At 36.9% G+C, this 20,457-nt stretch overlaps 1 protein-coding gene across 2 annotated transcripts; it reads left to right on the top strand.

Moving 5' to 3' along the window:
- Window positions 1-876: 876 nt before the first annotated feature.
- Window positions 877-18,471, top strand: LOC139970830 (2-(trimethylamino)ethylphosphonate dioxygenase-like). 2 transcript variants are annotated; one of them, XM_071976855.1, is made up of 15 exons: window positions 877-1,035; window positions 4,576-4,683; window positions 5,799-5,899; window positions 7,255-7,385; window positions 8,128-8,258; window positions 9,061-9,119; window positions 9,391-9,466; window positions 10,201-10,245; window positions 10,776-10,900; window positions 12,712-12,852; window positions 13,328-13,388; window positions 13,812-13,865; window positions 14,479-14,547; window positions 15,167-15,271; window positions 16,678-18,471. In XM_071976855.1, exons 3-15 carry the CDS (start codon window positions 5,799-5,801, stop codon window positions 16,783-16,785), a joined length of 1,206 nt encoding a protein of 401 aa, XP_071832956.1. In that variant the 5' UTR covers window positions 877-1,035; window positions 4,576-4,683; the 3' UTR covers window positions 16,786-18,471. The 2 variants fall into 2 exon arrangements, with proteins under 2 accessions (XP_071832956.1, XP_071832955.1); XM_071976854.1 differs by lacking the exon at window positions 877-1,035 and adding an exon at window positions 1,243-1,317.
- The last annotated feature ends 1,986 nt before the right edge of the window (window positions 18,472-20,457 follow it).

Here is a 20,457-nt window from a genome sequence, read left to right as displayed (position 1 = left end):
TGATTCTTCATTTTTTACCACAGTTTTTAGGATAATAAAAAGTATCAACCACAGGAATGAGGCTAATTTAATTTATCTTTATAACGAGGTTAACGATAGATGTGAGAGAGGTGGCTGTAGTTTTGGTCACCCTTAAACCTTCCCCTTCCCCGTATGGCGTAATCAGCAGCATGAGAGTCGGTGGGGTCTAACCAGCGAGAAATCTGCCACTTAATCCTCTATAATTCATTTAGAAAACAAGAAGAAAGAAAGGAGATATCTTCCAAACAAACTTCAGATTACATCCTTTTGTACACAATGTTTGTGTTTCCGTAAGTGTTAAGTGTGTATGTACACTTGATGTAGGCTTCCAGGGACTTCAGGGTACCCACTTCCTGACACATGTAGCCTATATGTTTGTACTTGAAAATCATCCAGAGGATCTGTCCCCTTCTCGCCATCCTGCTCTTCCCAGTCAATATAACAGTGTATCATCAGAAATTCCCTCCTACGCCTCTGATAACGTAATAGATCGGGTCGAGCTACCCTATCCCAATTTGCCGGGCCCCTCCACCCCTGAAAAGCCATCGTGAGACTGGGGTTAAAAGATGGCAGCTAGATTAGAATATTTGTTGTATTTCGACGGTTCGACATAATTTCGAAAACGCGTAACGCATTCCTACGCCGTTCATAGGTTGACATGCGAGATGTAGAGTTACCATGATAGAATAACACATCTAGTCGACAAAATTTGTGTCGAGATGCCGAGTAGATGTCTTTTTATGACCACCGTACATTCCTGACGCGAGAGACTATACATGTATTGCAATGTTAGCTGTTTGTGACGTGCGCCATCCTTTCTGACGAAAAACTGACCCAGCTGCTAAGTTGCGTTACGGTGATTCACCTGTTTTGATATATCAATACAGTCTAGTACGTACAGTACGAGCTTATGACTGGGTAAAGGTCAACAACTGTCTAACGCTATGGCAAAATTGCAAACTGTATATCAATAAAGAGAAATTTACACTAACCTGACCTTAAGGTTTAGTTGAAGTAAGTTACGAGTTAGCTTGCATTAGGCAAATTGACGGTATCAAAAGCTTACGAAAGATAGGATTCGTACGTGAAATTAAACCCACTGTATACAAAGTTAGAGTAGCCCGCAATAGGCCTTACTTCAAATAAAAGTTAGGCCAAAGGTTAGACACGATCCGTTACATTTGGCTACAGCCCAAACTTTGGCCGAATTAGTTAATGTAGGCCCAAGTGGTCTTAATGAATGGTAGTAACCTTGAATGCAGGGCTTGCTGTGACGTATTCCCGATGATAGTCACGGTATGCCAGGCTTAGTTGTTACTATTAGGCCTAACGCTAATACTATAGTGGAAAGCCCGTACCTACAAAATTTGGTTCGAAAAGCTACATCTGTCTACATATAGGCCTATGCTAGTCCTATTAAATGGATTGCAACACATAGAAATATAAAGAAAGAGTAATGTTAGGCTAGTCCAACTCAGTATGCCTATTCTGCAATTTTTTTTTGGGAAAGGACAGTAGGCCTACTGATCAAATGTTAAACCTAAGTCAACATGGGCCTTGTTGCAACTAAGTTAGAGTAGACTGAGGACTACCATACAACTATTACTAATAGTAGTTAGTATTGCTAGACTTGAAGGATGGATATAAGCAATACACCTACCAAAAGGAAAATAAAAAATATGCAGGTATACAATGCCAGATGAAAAGGTCTTTGCAGGAAATATTAGATTGTGTCATGAGAACTTTTAATATTCACAATAATTTGTTATGTTTAGAACAAACAATATTCTAAAGACTAATTTACATCCGCCATTGAAGTTCTGACAGTTGGAAACTGGTAGCATCATGGTTGGGCTCAATTATGATGTGCTTTAATACTTTCAAATAACAATTAATACATGGAATAAAGTTCTCCATATTCTCAATATGGTGCTTTTGTTTTATTGGCTTGATGGGCAAGGAAGGGTGCATGGGGATTGGGGGTGGGGGGATGGACACATATCTGTAGAAGTATCCGAACTAGCAATAGCTCAGTTCTGATATCTTTCAGGGAACAGTCTGCTATAAAGAGTGGAATTATAACATTCTCTTGTGTGACCTCAGATAAGTTTCAAATACTATCCTCTGTTTTAATAATAGAATCAAAGATGTATAGAAAACATAATTTGGGACATTTCTTTTATTCTTTCCATTCCATAAAAATAACAATTAAGCTAAAATAATAAGGAGGAAGGTAACATGAAAGATGTTAATTACTTGATGGTAATGGTTTGAACTTTGAACCTTACTGTACTGCAATGCCCCCCCCCCCGCTCCCTGACCCCAAAATAAACTTTGCCATGGCCAAAAAACATAGGTTGACCTCTACTGACTTAAATTGACTTATGTTTGACTCAAAAATTCTGTGGATTTGAAACTGATATAAATCTTAGAGGCGATGAAGAGCGCAAAGCCCTGCGCTTATATACAGTAGCTTCGTGCTCATAGGCGTAGGAGGCGGGGGAGCTGGGGGGCTGCAGTTCCCCCAACCAAATATTTTTATGAAAATTCGGGCAATATGCTGATAATTTTTCAGGCACCTACTGAATGAAAAATAAATTGCAATAATGAAGCTAAAGGAAATTAATAGTTTAAAAAATATCTCCTTGGTAATTAAAATGAAGTTGTATGCTTGCCTGAATAATTCGCCATTACTAATATAAAAGAGAGTTTTAATTGGCCCTCCATGCCATTTCTCAATCTACATACAGTAAGACATTTCTTTGTTTACATTAGCATCCCACAGTATACTGCGCAACTTTCCCGTCAATACACGATGGCATGCAATGTCATAACCGATGCATGCCTATAGGCCTATGACATGTACATTAAGATGTTGAACGCAAGTGTAGCGAGCAAAAAATTTTGGTTATATTTTTTGGGCAAGTCGTTACAGCCCCCCAAAACAAATTGGGGTCCTACGCCAATGTTCGTGCTCACAACGGCGCCTGCAGTACTAGCTTGCGTTACCTGTGTTTTCTGCCCTAAATGTTGTTCTCAATTTGCTGTGTCCTCCCCCCCCCCCCCACTCTTCCAAATGACTAGCAACTTAACTGCCTAGCTGTAGAAAGTTACAACATCATTTAAATAATGCTCTGCCTCTTCTAGCAATTTTTTTATTGATTACTGGCTTACAGAATTAGTTTCAGTAATTAATTTTCTTTTTTGGTAAAATTGATCACCAGAGTTATAATTTAATAATAATAATTGTAATCAGCTGCTATTTTGACGACGCTTAAGTATGCGACCATAAATATGGGAGAAACCCACCTACAGTAACCTTATGGATTACAACTTACATGTCAGGTTGCTTTCAATTCAACATTTTAAGTCAATTTGGAACCTTTCAAGTTAGAAAGTCATTTCAGATGGGGAAAACCATAGATTGCTCCTGGATGAAAAACACACCTTACTATGACCCGGCCGGGAATCGAAACCCAAACCTCCCGATTGCTAAGCCTCATTGCTTCAAATGCCACCGCCCTTTATCCACTCGGCCACAGCACTGATATTTAATTGAGTCCACTATCCAAGAATTTGATGTCCTTAAAGTTCTTTTGTGACATTGAAATGTTACCAGTTCATACTGTAGCTTTCAGTTTTGTGCAATTTCTATCTTCTTAAAGAGAATCAAATCATCCATGGTGTTTTCCTCTCAATTAATTATTAAGCTGATAGGTGACATGAAAATGTTACTTGATGGTGATGGTTTGAACATAGCTGCAGTGGCAGTGCCCTTCCCCCCCCCCACTCCACTCCACCCCTTTCCAAATGAAATTGTCCATGTCCAAAACAACAGGTTTACTTCTACTGACTTGAATTTACTTATGTAATGACAGAATAACGGCATGCCAGTCTTATCAATTTCAATACCTATTTATAATAATAACTACTGTATTTAAGTCAACATAATTGAGTGGCCTAGCTTAAAACAAGTCTATTTTATATACAGTATTATTTCAGGGGGTCATTCAGGAGAGTAACAGATATGTGTTAAGAGGGCAAAATTTTTGTACCAAGTTCACATATTATTTTTTTTTCAATAAAGTTTTCTAAAGATCACTGGGCAGGGATTTGGAAAATGTAATTCAAAGTCTTGGAAAAACTGTCTGGGATCTGAAGGGTTAATTATGCAGTAAGCTTCAGCTCTGTTCTAGCAGATCTGGCTTATTGAACTATTGGTCGCAACATATTGATGTAGTAATCAAAATATTTAGAATCTATATGTCATTGTTGCGGACATTCAAAGCTAACAGTTTTAAATTTCTAAGGTTAAACATAGATTTTTATCTTGGTATCTTAGAAGTTCCTTTAGCACACAGTAGGGTCTAAAGTCTTCACATAATCAAGGATTAGGGATTAATACCCACCACATTCTATCTTCATCCAATTATCTTATACTACCCTAGAGGTGATGTTGATTTAAGATATTATGACCCCAGCGAATCAAAATGAAGTCAAATATGCAAATAAGATGATAGATAAAGTTTATTGATGCTTTGTTTTGTTTTACAGCCGGTGTCTCGTATAGAAGGAGGATTGAAAGACACTAATTTGATCGTACCAACAGTTCAGAGCCAGGGACTTATACAGACAGATACCGTCTTTTTACTTACGTACAAGGTATGATAAAGCTTACAATACAGTATATACAGTATACTTCTGTTGTTTTACTATATAGGGGCTTTGATATAGTTCAGTATGCACTTGAGATATTTTGTTTTTCAGTTCCATAGTGAGAGAAATATTAAAAGAAAACCAGTTGATGCAAGCTGCTGATTGATGTAAATGGGGCATTCAGTTTGGGGGAGGGGGCGGGGGCGCACATGTGTCTTGGCCTAAGCTACTCGGTGTACATACAATTTGGATCATTAGTATCTTTTATCATCTAAAGGATATTTGGAGGATGGTGGTACTGAGAAAAGATATTTACAATATATTCTGCATTGCTCAGTGAATACCCTGTATTTTAAATAAGAGGACAGCTTAGTCACTAAAAGCACACAAGTTGGACTTGCATGACCCACTCTTAAACTCTGTCCACTTTATACAGTGGGATAGTCACGATGTGATCATTATGATATCACGTCTTAATTGAAAGGGAAGAACTTATGAGTCCAGGGCTATAAAAGTGAATGTATTGGCTTACTATACATGATCTTAGTCATATCTTAATTTTATATGTGATATATATATATATATATATATATATATATATATATATATATATATAATATATCGTATATTATCAAATCATACTATGCGTCCCTTCAAAAGTGAATGGATTGACCTACTATATAATATGATCTTAGTCATATCTTAAATTTAAATGTGATATATATAATAATATAGTATAGTACTGTATATCATATATAAGGTAACATACTGTATCTTTGTATAACTTTTGATGTGTTTGTTTGAAGGTAACTTAGGCTTTTCAGTTCACTTACAAATGGATTACAAGTGGTTGGTCTGTGGCAACATGATGACTGTACTCAAAGCTCCCCCCCCCCTCCCCTCGTATTGTACAATCTTATGGAATTTCTCGTTAAATTAAGGTGTCATACAAATTTGCAGTATTCGCCTAGTCGTCGATGTGGTCTGAATTCCACTTGTTCTGTAAGTGCAAATTGGTCAGTCATTACTGGTTCAATCATTTTCAAATAATGATGATAGCTTCAATTATTTAATATGATAATAGTCTTATTAAAACTGAATTAATTGTTTTTTATGATTAGATGCCTCCAGCAGAGGATCAACCAGCTCCATTGGTCGACAGCATCACCGTTATCAGTGACACGACTGTGGAAGTCAAATGGCATGACCATAGTCCCAGCAGGTACTGTACATGTATAGCTTATATTCTGGTAAAATAATAAATAATTCCCAGTTTGAAAGCATCCATTTGAGGTTGGTCGGTAGGCAACTTTACAGAACCTGTTGAGTATTGCTCAAGGTAAGATTACAAGTGATCCTGAGTGACTGCACCAAATGAAGGTTGAAAGGCATTGAAGACTTGCCCCAAACCGCATGCCGTGCTCTGAAAAAGTGAACTTTCTGTTGCTCGAAAATGATGTTTTCTTCTTGTAGCTACAAAATGCAGACAGTAATGAAACGTGATACCTTTTTATCTTTGATCTAGACCGGAGATGTCCATGCTGCAATGTACACTGTGTTGTGGGTATTGACTGTAGCTGTATGTATTGACTCTACACTAGTGTCTAATTACCGACGGTAGCAAGCTGTGTGTGTATTTTCTGGGATCGATGGTGGTGTCTAACACTTCTGTGACACCTCATTCGAAACTAGGTCGGATTACAGGCATGAGACGTTTCTTTGTGCGCGAGTCTTCACACGCTGTAACAGCTAACAAACAAGGAGGTAATGAAACGAATTGATCCTGTGTAGGCTGCAGCCAGTATTGGACAATAGTACAGATGAGTGGGATGATTTGCATGAGGAATTGGGATAAATATTCTTTACAGTAAAATCCTTACCAGTGAATTAAATGGTCAATACTTTGGCAACATGATAACTGATTCCCGATTCTTTTCTTTATACTTTGCAGCATTAGTCAATATATATAATCCTCTTCATTTTGGTGTGCTCAACTTCATGTAAATTAACATGTTTGGCATAGGACACTACTGTATGTACATATGTTTATGCATCGAAACAACTAATCGTTTTGGTTTTCTGGTTCATATTCCTGTCTGATGAGTGGGAAGTTGGGAAAGAGGTTGGGCGGGGGGGGAGGTCATTTCCTGGTTCATATTCTGGGTGATGATTTGGGATGTAGGGAAAGAGAGGGGGGGGGAGGAGTTCAACCAAAGAAAGTACTAGACAGCCCATTTGTGGACTAAATTTGCACAATATATTTCATTTACATATTTTCTTCTTTCTCAAAATGCATAGTGTAGATTGAATATATATGTATATATATGTTTTTATACAATAAATATAAATTTAAATGTACAGAGAGGAAGGGAAGTGGTCTAAAGAAAAGAATACCTTAATAGGCTTAACAAGTGGATCCATCCCCCCCCAAGCTATAAATAGCCTATGAATTGTCCTGTCATAATGCAAGAAAAAAAAGTGTCTATTCTATAAAAACAATGCTATTATCCCCCGTAGGACCTCTTGTGAGGTCGATCAGGGGTTAAACTCCTTTTTGTTTGATTTGTCATAATGCAGGTTCCACACCTTCTGGTTGAGGTATCACTGTCATTGTCCAGACTGTAAAGAAGTCCACAGTGGGATGAGACGAATCCATCCAGATGATGTTCCCAAGAAACTGACCCTGAAAACGGCAGAAATCAACGACGGTAGGAATGACAAGATTGCATTATTTACCAGCAAAATTCATCCAGTAATGAACGTTCATAATGTCACAATCTTATATATACATTAGAAGGGGTTGGACATTGGTGGGCCATGTTATACCGAGCCATGCTGACATGCTGTAGTCATTAAGCAGTTAATTTTCACATACAAACTAGTGTCTCTAGCTGGTGTGCTTTAGCTATGCAAGTGTGATAAAATTCTTCAGTTCTTATGCAAATATGTAAAGCTATCCCATTATTGTTCCTTTAAGTGATGTATTTAGATACTGGTAGTCGCAAATCTGTCCTTTCCAGTATTCTGTTGTGAAGGCAAACTTTACTGCAATGATTGTAAAATTACTGCAATGATTGTAAAGTTTACTGGAATTATTGTAAAATTACTGGAATTATTGTATAATAACTGGAATTATTGCCATCGGTGCCCTTCCACTTGCTGTAATGCTGTTAAAACTTGCCTTGCTGAAGGCAACAGCTTCAGTGCCCCTTTGAACTTAAGTTGTCATAGGTGACCTCAATATGTGTAACAATTAAGGACAATTACCACAGGCAATGAGAATACATTACTTATTTTTGGGGTTAAGAGTAAACTTGAAGGGAAGTTGGGAATTTGTTCACTCTGAATTTCAATAATATTTTAGCTCTCTAGGGAAAAAAATTATAAATTTCCATCTTTTTACATTTTGAATCTGTTAAAAATATGAAACTTTTTCTTTCAACAAAAAAGGTTTCCTGGTGGTCGTTTGCCATGAAGAGGTTCACTCTATCCGCCAATCACTCCATTGGCTGAAAACGTTCAGTTATTCCAAAGAAGATTTAAAGAGCAGAGCTTTGGAGAGAAATGTTGTTTATAAAACTGTAAGTTTATAAAATACATTTTAACACTAAAAAAAAATCTTTGGGCGACAAAAATCATAATATATGACATATGCAGTTCAACAGTTTATTCGAAGAGAAGAGTTTAAGGGCCGTTCTGTGGACTAGAGAAAGATTGTGAAATGTAAGCCATTCCTGGTTATTGCCTCCTAATCCCCCACTCTGTTATTCTTGCAACTCTCCTCGTCAGGTCTATTATTGTCAGGTATTGTTACACAAAGTTATCTAAAACACTTTATCTCATAAGAGGTGACTGCGACTGACCCTAGATACTGTATGACCTCATGGTGTTGGTGTTATGTTTCAGTTTTGCAGTGGCATATCTTACACTTGGCTGTGTTTTACTTAACATCCTAAACTACTACAGCACTAAAATGTTCAAAAAGTTATTTTACACTTTGAGAAGTTCATTATCATCACAATCTGTGACAGTGATCAGACACTAAGACAGTTAAAACTGCTTAATTAATATCCTCTGTATTTAGCTGCTACTGTACCTTACTCATAAATGACCTATGATCTCTTCCTTTTTGGAATCTGGTTTATTATATGGTTCCTATTGAACTGAGTCTTGCAAACAGTCAGATAAAACAGAGAATTTTTTTTTATGTGAATGTCACATATTATGTTTATACATATGTATGAATATATATGTACATATATAAATATACAATGTAAAGGGGTTCTTCACCTATTATTTGTCGACTGATTTTTACTGGGTAGTCTTCGTTCATCAGTATTTCTTCTCCTTTGCTGTTATTCCAAACATTTTCCTTTCATTTAGGATGACATTGCATCTTTTGAATTTGACAAGATTTGCCAGTCTGAAGATATTTACTTTGAGTAAGTTTCAACGATTTCCACTTTCCCAAAGTCTATTAAAAACTTTGTTGACAATTTGTTTCCATTACAAAATGAGATACCTCTCCATTCCCTTGTAGCCCCCCCACCCCTTCCCCACTCTCCCCTGAACCATCCCTCATTAACCTACAAAATACTTGTACAGGTCTTACCATGTCAGTGTAGCCCTCCTTGACATGACCCTGATTTGACATAAAAAGGATATATACTGAAATGAGGTACGATTATTAAAAAACGATGATCTCTTTTCCAGGTGGTTGCAAGCCATGGACAAATATGGTCTGGCTCTGATTAAAAATGTGCCTTGTGAAGACGGAAAAGTTGTTGAGGTGAATTATTATTTTTTATTTTATATATTTATTTATTTATATATTTATTTATTTATTTATTTATTTATTTATTTATTTATTTATTTATTTATTTATTTACAAACTCTCAAAGTGACCAATCAGATGACTTAGGTGTGTAATAAAATGTACTTGTGTTCAAATTGTATCTGCATGACTGGATTTCCACTCACCACTGTTTTTTTCCGGATAGTGGAACATATTCTTTTGTGGGGGGAGGGGGGAGAGGGGAATTGTACACAATTTTATAATTTGTATCAGTGACTTATTTGGTTGATGCCCACCACGAGTGAATATAATGCATTTCCTGTAAAGCTTCACTCTCTAATCTTCTGCTTTGTGACTTCATTCTTGGACAAATGAAACTTGTGTTCTCTGCATCAGTCAGTTTATCAATAAACTGAATGAAACGTTAATGGCAAAGAGGTTAGGCTTGCTGGTTTCCTCATTTAGAGAGAAATGTTTTAAACAATTATTATTGCATGTCATAATTATATTGTTGAAGTTGTTTATATTGAAGTCAAGTTTATGATGGAATTTTTTTTCCTGTGTTTTCTTAACAATGCCTTCTTTCCCTCATTTTGTGTAGCTCAGGTTGTAATAGTCATCAGTGACATGTACCATGAGGTGAAACATAAAATCTATGCGAAACTTCTAATAACGAATCCTGAAAGCATTAACACAGATTTAATTTTGAATCCTCTCATTGCTTTCAGGTCGGAGAAATGGTTGCGCCAGTCTATGAGACCCTTTATGGAAAGGTAAGAACAGACAAGAAACAAATATGTTTCCTTACCAGTAGCAAGCCTGTTGAATGCTTGAAAGTTCTGACTGGGTCAGCAACAAACTGGTAGAAGATATGAATTTAAAACTTTGCTGTATATTAATCCCTCTTTGATTTATTTTGATTTATTTATTACTTTATTTTTTGATTGAATAAATTTTAGTACTTAAATCAATTGGAGTATATAGGAAGGGGAAAATTGGTTCCATGTGTAGTCAAGGCTACAAAGATATTGGTTACTATATTGATTGACTTTAGTGAATTTTAAATCAAGCCCCAAGCATAAACTTGACCTTTTTCTTTCACCAAATTGTTTATAATTCCAACACAATTTTGGAGTTCCCCCCCCTTCCCCCCTCCCAAAGAAACAAACATTTGGTCACAAAAGTTATAACAATGTCATTAAAGTATACAATTATTTGACAATGATTTTTAGTAATTTTTATGCGATTTATTCACTGTATGCCCTGTTTCCTCCCTTTTATCTTTGTGTGTGTGTATTCTAAGGTTTTCAACGTGGTATCGAAAGCAAAGGTCACCAACATTGCATATTTAGAAGTGCCTCTGGAATTCCACCAGGATCTCCCATATTATGAATCACCACCAGGCCTGCAATTTCTCCATTGTATAAGGTCAGTTGCAAAAACAACGGATCCACTGGAGGCTCAAAAGATGAATTATGGAATTTCATCATTAGTCCATTCTGTTATGTAACTGCCTTTCTACGTTAATTTTAAAGATATACTCAGATGGCTGAAATTCTCACTGTAAAACCTAAATTAATGGAAAACTGTTTAACTAACTATTTTAAGTCAACCTAAATGGTGAAATGTTTATAAATGCATCTGGCAACAGTTAGTCAGGAATGTGCCCACGCTGGGCGGCACTGGGCGGCCCCGCCCAGCACTAAAAATTACCGCCCAGCACTGTCTTAAAAATCGTGAATCCCGCCCAGCACTATTTTCATCTAAAATCGACATTCCTAACAATATATTCAACATAAATTGGGCCTAGCCTATGCCAAAATCATACAGACTAATGATGCATCAGTTACACATGCGAGAAACATTACTTACGGCTCTTAATCTGTCCCTTGAAATATCTCTTTGAAACAAACTAATAACTTTTACCAGGTACGTAATATATGTCACTAAAAACAAATTTAAAAGTTTAAATTGTTAGCAAAACTAGAACTTGTGTATGTGCCCTAAAAGCTACACAAGTGCCAGCATTTGGCATCTGAGCACCTTCAAAAATCAAAAACATTCTTAAAGGGGAGGGGGACACCCCTTCCCTCCTTAGACCCTTCCCCCAGGACGGCAATCAGTATACCTGGCACTCAGGAAAGCCTGGGCACATCCCCGAGTTAGTGATGTCATTCATGTCCATTTCAGCTGAAAATTTCTTTTCTTTGTGCTTAATGTAAAAAAATGTCATCGATTTGTTCCCTGAAGAAAATAATACAATTAAACAAATTTTCTAAGTGAAGAGAGCAGAGACGGCTATTGAAAACATAATTTCAAATGTGTCGTACTTCACGGATAAAGTTTGAAAATATAACAGCATAAATAGAAAATTATAGCTTGTGAGAGAGATGTGACATGATGACATCACAGACTCCCTAGGGCTTGTTATATAATACTGTTCTGATTTTTTGTTTTTTTTCTACAATGAGCGACTTGTTGTCTTTGTGGTTCATCAAACTAACAGTTTAGGTAAACGTTGTTATCTGTTCAAGCAAAGTAAGACTTTATTTATGCAAATCAGGTTGCAGTGGGATCTTCTCAAAGTTGTTGTGTCATTGTCGTTGATACATGTTACTACTAATCAGTATTAACACTGCACTGTAATGCATTTGTCCCAGTTATGAGAAATGTTGCTGTCCTCACAACACTTGGCTCCCCCACCCCCACCCCTCCCCCTCCTCTTCCGTCTCTCCATTGCCTCCTTTTCATGCATCTACGAACTTTTTTATTTATTTTTTATTTATTTAATTTTTTTTATTTATTTTTTATTTATTACTACCAACCAAACTCTTTCCTTACGATGCGTTTTCCAAAGTCAAGTTATGTGGGATTTTTTAAGTCCATCTAAAAGTCAGTATGATGTCAGTGGGTAGCATAAGTGACAGCATTATCCTTAAGACTTACGAGTGTTTCATCTTTTCTTCCTACTTAACCACCCCCCCCCACCAGTTCCTATCCCATTTTTCTCTGGAAATTTTCTCTCTGTGAAGCTGCTGCTTTGTAAGTTAAGTTTTGCACAAATTTCACATAATTTGGCAAGTTATTCTCTTGAAAACATAAAGATTGACTTTATGGTTACTTTGCTCTATTCCTGTTTGTTTTTTTCCCCTTCAACTGTTCCAGTCGTTAATTTATGTTAATGTCTTAAAATGTGTTCATGGTTGTTCTTGTTTTCTGTTTTATCTGTCATCTTTCAGACTCGATCCTTCTGTAGAGGGAGGTGCTAACGTCTTTGTCGATGTGTTCCACGTCGCCGAACAACTACAGAGGGAATATCCAAAATACTTTGAGACTTTGCTTAAAGTCCCCGCAACATTTCAAAAGATTCACGACGACGGGTGAGAAATATTGTCCTCAGATCGACTTAATCGAGACAGCATCTCTCTTATTCGTTATGTCAACAGTCTGTGATCCCACCTTGCTGACTAAGGTAGTAGAAATGTGAAAGACAAAACTGTTCATCTTGATCAAAGTTGATATTAAGTGGGTCTCAAAGTGGGTCTCACAGTGGGTCTCACAAGTGGACAAAGTAAAATTACGAGTCGGGTCCGGTATCTTTGGTTGTTCCTACTTTCAATATAACTAAAATGCAAAGTATTGGCTTGTGACTTCTTTCTTTGAGAGTAAAACAAATTTTATCTTCTTTGTATGAGATCTGAACCCGAAACAAAAAATATTCTGTGGAAGGTATCATGGTATTAAGATTTTCGCTGTCTGCTTTGTAGGAGACCTTTCGGACAGCATGACGTGTTTCGTCGTGGTACAAACTTAAATCGTTCAAATGATTTCCTTTACATCTTCTTCTTTGAATAGCAAACGTCCTTCTCACTTTGTGTACCAGCGTCCCCACATAACAGTGAATGCACAGGGAAAGGTATGTGATGGCAGTGGTATTTTATTTTGTCATTTCGTCAAAAGCATATATTCGATCATGATGACAAGTCTGCGTGTTAATTTGCACTGTTTGTGAACATACAAAGTGTACAGTTTATACAGAATAATCAGTGCTGTGTGGTTTTAAAACTTCTTGAGCTTAAAATTCCTGGTCTTATGCAAGAGTTTGGTCAATAGTTGTTCCACACCTGAGTAGTGATCAAAATAGGTAGCAATCAAAATTGGTAGTATTCAAAACAGAACAAAAACAGAGAAAATTGAACAAACTAATAGAGACACCCTCTCCGAGATACTTAACATTTTGATATGTCCAAGCACCCATTCTTTACAACAGTGGCATAGCACAGAACATATCAACCAGGATTTCATGCAAAATATTGTCGTTTGTTACATTTCCCTTCAGGTGACTGGTGTCTTCTGGAATGCACAGGCAGAAGGACCTCTTCAGGTACCAGAGGTATGTACTGCAGGGTCTTAGATTGTTGCGCAGTTGTTTTCATTGGAAAGAGGAAAGGAGGTTGAGGGGGAGGGGGCTGGGGCTAGTTAATATCAATTGACAGTGAAAATGTAAGGAAGTTTAAATAGGAGGAATGAAATCATTACAATAGCAAAATGGCAGCCTTCTCAGATAATATTTAGACCAAAGTGATGTAACCAGTGGTACATGGACCCCTGAAAACTAATGGTGGCCAGTCATACACCATCTGTCTGCACCAAGGTTGGAGTTATCCTCAAGTCGTTGTTATGGCCCTCAAAAGTTGGCAATCATACTAAACGTTTTACAAAAGTTGTTCTAGTCCTGAGATTGTGTGCCACTGTGATCTTAGACATGTTAACACTGTTATAAGCCTAGGTAGAGTATCTCTTCCCCCCCCTCCTTCTCACACTAGAAAAGTTTGGATAATGGATGGTCCTCAAAAAAATTATGTAGAAGGAAGTGGACCCCTGGGCCAGAAAGATAGAGTATTGCTAATTTGGATCATGATTATGAAATCTCTCAGAGAGATTAAACTTCTAAATGTGTTTCGATACGTTCTTCTGTAGACGTCGATCTTTTCTTGCTTTTATAGGAAATGGTGGAACCGTACTATGAAGCTTATTTCAAGTTTGCAGCACTGATGGAGAAGTCTCCTTCTAGGGTAAAGTAAAATGTTGAATCAGGGAGTAAAACAATTATATGAGCCTGCTGTGTCAGCAAGTGATATTTGCATGTCCAACTGTACTGCTGTGTACATCAAAAAGTGTCCTCTAATCTTCATGCTCAATTCACTTCATTTATTCATCAAATCGGTGATTGCGATTATTGCATAAATAAAACAATGAAAAATGGAGTATATATATAACAGATGTCATGTTATAACAAAATAAAATTTTCCATCGGCCCTTCACTTAAATTTATACCCAACTGCGATGATAACGATGCTTTGGAAATTTAGGTTATGGATATTCATTGTTTATTATGGATACTTAATTTATCAATATTCATTATGTTTTAATCATTTATTGACGAAATATATATATCAATATATATAAATTGTTTTACATTTTTTTTTTTGTGAAATGGAGCCTTTAAATTTGAACTGGAAAATTTCTTCTCTTTTTGAAATGCATATTTCTTTAATTATATATATATATTATCCACCCCATATAAAATTCTTACAGATTGCGAGTTCAGTCAGTCGACATAAATATATATGTATATATATATGTATATATATATATATAAATATATATAAGTTTTTGTATTTACATGAATAGATTGTGTACCGAATGCAGCAAGGAGAGTGTGTGACCTTCAACAATCGACGTATGGTACATTCCAGACAGGCATTCAAGCTCAACGGCGGAGTCAGACAATTGCAGGTAGGATACCATTGGGTAACAGCTCGTTAATTTAATTAAAATCATCATTTGTCTTTAACAGCTTCACTTTGTGCACAGTCTGATGGAAATATACTCCCCTGTTTATTAAAGTAAAGATCAAGTACTAGCAATAACAAACCATCTGTTACTTTGGCCCTTGCAAATACACAATGACATGTAGACAGAGGTTTCTCAGGTTTGCAAGTGGAAAAATAGCAGATCGTTATCATTTTTTGTGGGACACAAACATTTTGCTATCGGATTTAACATTTCATAACTTGCCAAGATGGAGCACCAAAAATAGTTGTAGCCAGTCACCACATTTAAACTAGAGTTGTCTCCCAAATTGAGCAAAATTTTTCCTAGCTGTTGAGGGTGGGTGTTGGGGGGGATGGTGGTGGGAGGGGTATTTTTCTGTCATATAAGCTAAAGATGGTAGTTGTCCTGGGAATAATTTATCCAGTATCCCATCGCAAGCGCAAAGATATATAGCAGTTTTTGTACACAGGAACCACAGTATTTTAAAGAGGAAAAGTTCATAGCTTCCGGAAATGCTGCTCAAAATTGAACAATAAATTATCCCTAACTGGGCCTCCATCACCTTTAAGCCAGATGCCTGTTTTTGATTTCTAAATGGAAGTTTGCATAACAGCGTTGTATTTCAACAATTTTCAGTGCTGGAGACTTGCATTCCCAGAGCTCCCAATTGACCCACAATTCGCAGGTTGGACCCGCATTCTATTAAACACCCAAACCCACTGACCCGCGCAAGCGTCCGAAAAACCTGCATTGTAATTGTCAAGTATACATAAAAAAATTGCATCAAATTTTGACATTTCTTTAGCATTTAGCATAATAGAGTATAAAAACTCCTTTACAGCATCATTTGAACCTCAAATTAGCCTACTTTTCTTTTCATTGGGGCAAGCAGCGAACATTTTCATGCCACGGGAAAGAATGAATTATCACCTACTATTCAATTTATTGATGTTACACACACAAAAAATGCATATTTCTCAGAAAATTTTGGGTGACAAAAGCCTTTCTAAGTGCCACCATTTTACATGTAGGCATCACCAGGATTCCAAAAAAATTCAAAAGGGGAGGGGGACACCCTCCCCTTATACCCTCCCCCAGGACAGCAATTTGTGGCATGGACCTGCATTTGCCTTCTCAAAAGTTGGGAGCTATGCATTCCTATGTGATATATGTATATATATTTATTTTGCTCCATAATATGTTCCAGTTGTTTTCTAATAACAAAGTAATGTTGTTTCATGTCATTAACATGTGCTACTTTCATTTGTTATTTGATGTCTCCAGATTGTCTATCTTGTTGTTTATTTGTCGTCTGTTTTGTTGTTGCCCTGGTGATGACCAATCACAGCCTTTTATCGTCCTCACAGGGTATCTATATTAACGTTGATGACTTCAAGAATGCAATCCAGACCCAATACTTGAAGAGAAAATCTGGTCAGCTTGTGAAGAGAATCGGTAACCAGTGCTACTGCTGAATCTCAAATGACGTAGAAAATTGGTTAAATATGATAATAAAAGTGCAAATAATTGCAATTTGAAAATTGATAGGAGACTATGCTAATCCATCCGATTACCAGCATTCTCTTCATTTTGCATATTATTCCATTGTTATTGTCGTTAATGATACTGCGTTTTCCTAGAAGACATTTTTTACAATATATCCTTCACTATGGTATTTATCAAGTTTTATTGTGCATTAAAATTATTACCATATTGGTAACATTAACTCAAGTTTACATCATAATGATCACAATCATAACAGTTTCTAGAATCCTTGGAAAACTACTAATTGTAGGAATAAAACTTTGGAGTATTGTGTGTGAAACATGTTCTTTTCAAACATTTGCTTAGCAGTATTATTATTAACATTTGCAACAACTTGACAATAACTACTAAATGAAACCAGAAATAAATTGAAACTTTAAAAAAAATCATCATAAATATTTATATATATATCTACACAATTGAAATGGTAATGAGTTGAAAAAACCAGAACAGTGAAAATACTTCCAGCCTCCACCGGGATTTCAAACCCAGGCCTCCCGCTTAATATGCATATTATTATTATTAATATGCGTATTATTATTATTATTATTAATATATATATATAGCTATATTTATATAATATGCATATATAGATACTAGATCAAATTTGCATATTGCATTGAATATTTTCACAATTTGTTGTTACCAAACTGGATCTAAAGAAAACAGAAATTGTACTTGTACCTAGCATTTATTTTTCTGATCAGTTCGGTCCATAGTTGGATGAAGTCCTGCACTACTGCACACAATTTCATTTCTTTTGGCCTGCTCAAAGGTTTTCAACTACAGCAGTGCAAACTTTGAAAGCCATATAAGTAGTGTTTTGGGTTTTTTCAACCATAAATCAAGTGAAGCAATGATGTCATTTACTGACGGAAATTAAAATCATGTGGACATGTTAAGAAGTTCATGTATTCAATATAACAGACAGACAATGCATGTGTAGAACTGTTTGATCTTTTAGTTGCTCACTTCAGGAGATATGAAGAGTGCAACAGGTACCCACCCCCTTAACATTAATTGTTCAGGGGTGAGGGGAGGGATCCAAGCTGGGCACTCAATATTGCTGCCAATTGGATGTACCTACCGAGTTTGTCCATGTCTAAGATTTTAATATGAATAAGATTTTATACCATATTTTATAAAATACCCGAATGCAATAAAAAAATAATTCCTAGATTTAATGTACTTTTTATGATAACATTTAACCTTTAATTATAAAATAGCTTTTATTACTATACATTGGAAACAGTTAACTGTTTCTTTTCAAATAATCTCAGATTTTAATATTGTAATTATTCAAACCAATATATAATATATGATACTCAAGGTGACTTGTAAACCATTCTTTTCTTCTTTCTTTATATTTTTCTTCTTTTGCTGATTGATTCATTCTGTTGGTTTCTTTTTGCATTTCGAACAATCACGTTGACATTGAATGGTTCTTCATATTTTTTTCTTTTTTTAGCTGTGAAGATGCTATGAAGTACATATCTTTGTACAGGTCTTTAGTTATCAGAGAGAAAAAGAAGTTTAAAGTAGCAGATTGTAAAAGCCAGTTTTCAACCATTTTGTGCTATGTTAAGTAAAGTTCTATAAATAAAAACAAAGCGATGAACATCATATATGTTTGGTTGACTCTTTCCTGAAGTGAGAAGAATCATTTTCATTTTGTGCGTTGAAGGGTTACTTTCTTGATTGCAATGGCTTAGCCACGGTGAGGGTTGGACTAGGCTCGCAAATATTTGTCTGCCCCGCTCCAGCAAATACTGTAAGTCCTGCCTGCACACTCAAAAAGTATTGGACCCCCCCTATAAAAGTCAGCTACTCCCCTGCATGATTGTGTTTGGAAAAGTGTAACACTCGCAAACAGGGACGTAGCCAGGGGAGAGCAAGCGCTCCCCCCCTTATCCCCACCCCCCTCTTTGGGTACCCCGAAAAATAAAATTGAACTAAAAGCAGGAAGCTCTCTTTTCAGGATGAAGAAAGCTAAGCGACCCTTCTCAATCTTTCCCCTGAAAGTTCGTCTGCTACGTAATACAATACTCTTATTATTATTTATTTCCTGCAACATGGGAGAAATTTTGGGCAAATATTTTCTTTATACATCATGACCCTCCGTTAGGTGTAATAATGCTCCCTTTGTGAGAAATTCCCCTTTAAAATTCTGCTCCCCCCCCCCCTCTGGTTACGTCCCTGCTCCCAAATGGTATCATAGACTGGATGTTACTTTAGTTCGTTTCACAAGTTATTATACCCATGTACGCCTTTCCCTTCAACACAGTGACAATTAAAATATATATGACTTAAAGGCATTGAAGACTCGCGCACAAAGAAACGTCTCATGCCGGTAATCTGACCAAGTTTTGAATGAGGTGTAACAGAAGTGTTAGACCCCACCATAGATCCCAGAAAATTCACACACAGCTTGCTATACCGTCGGTAATTAGACACCAGTGTACAGTCAATACATGCAGCTACGGTCAATACCCACAACACAGTGTACATAGCGATGGACATCTCAGGTCAAGATAAAAGATAACAAGGTAACACGTTTCATAATTGTCTGCATTTTGTAGCGACAAGAAAAAACCTTCACTTGCAAGCAACGGAAAGTTAACATTTTTTCAGATGGCGGCACGCGGTTTGGGGCGAGTCTTCAATGCCTTTAAACCAGGGTTGTCCAACCTACGGCCCGCGGGCCACAGTCCGGCCCGCCGCAGGGTTGCGTCCGGCCAGCCAGAGATGCTCTACGGTGCGAAGTTTTAGTGAGCAGATATATTGATAACAATTTGAAGCTATATAATCAATCATTCGAACCTTCTGGGTCCAAAAAACTGCATACAGGTCCGTTTGTGTGACACTCTCAGCGGAGGGGGGGGGGGGAGGGGGCGGCTGGACTTCATTCATCTGTTTTATCAGGAAGGAAAATAAATCAGTGCGCTCCGCGCGCAGTGCTCACATTTTGTTGCCTTGGCTTCGGGCAAAACATCGAAAAATCGAGCGTAGGGTTCATGCGGCCCCCTCTTTCATCATAATCATTCCATGTGGCCCTCCTCTGCAAAAGGTTGGACAACCCTGCTTTAAACCCTCCGTCATCGGGGAAACTGCCCCCAATTGGTTCATCGACTTTCCCTTGTTACAATCCTACAAGGACGGTTTTGAAAGTAACATCCTCACATAACCCCAAATGACCCTACATATTTTGTTTGTTCTTGACTTAAGTTGACAATGTGTATCATGTGTCTTTTTACATACAATGGAATGATAAGCTTATATACAGTACCCACTGTGCCTGCATTTCAAAACAATTGTCCATTGTTTCTTGTCAATATATATATATATATATATATTCCACGGATATGAGGACATATGAATGGGCACTGTTTTTACATTTGCCATATTTTGTGGCAACAATCGTCGACTGGTGACATTTATTTAACATTGGTCATAGATATGATGCAACCACACTTGGCTCGTTTAAATGGATTTCATCACCATCAGCTTCCTCCCCCCCCCCCCCACAAACAAAAGAAAAGAAGAAATGTAAAGTCGGCACGAGGCACTAAATGGGAAGTAATAAGTTATACAATCAACCATGA

This window comes from Apostichopus japonicus, chromosome 8 (genome assembly GCF_037975245.1).
Source record: "Apostichopus japonicus isolate 1M-3 chromosome 8, ASM3797524v1, whole genome shotgun sequence".
In the NCBI taxonomy this organism is placed as follows: Eukaryota; Metazoa; Echinodermata; class Holothuroidea; order Aspidochirotida; family Stichopodidae; genus Apostichopus; species Apostichopus japonicus.
The sequence above is the reverse complement of the archived record's forward strand: the minus strand, read 5'-3'. Positions and strand labels throughout refer to the sequence as shown.

Bases quoted from the DNA above. Each gene is read 5' to 3' on its own strand.
- LOC139970830 (XM_071976854.1), top strand. From the start codon at position 1,258: ATGAATGGTAGTAACCTTGAATGCAGGGCTTGCTGTGACGTATTCCCG. The intron at 9,120-9,390 runs GTAAGTTTCAAC...TCTCTTTTCCAG, and splicing joins TCTGAAGATATTTACTTTGA to GTGGTTGCAAGCCATGGACA. The intron at 14,548-15,166 runs GTAAAGTAAAAT...TTACATGAATAG, and splicing joins TGGAGAAGTCTCCTTCTAGG to ATTGTGTACCGAATGCAGCA.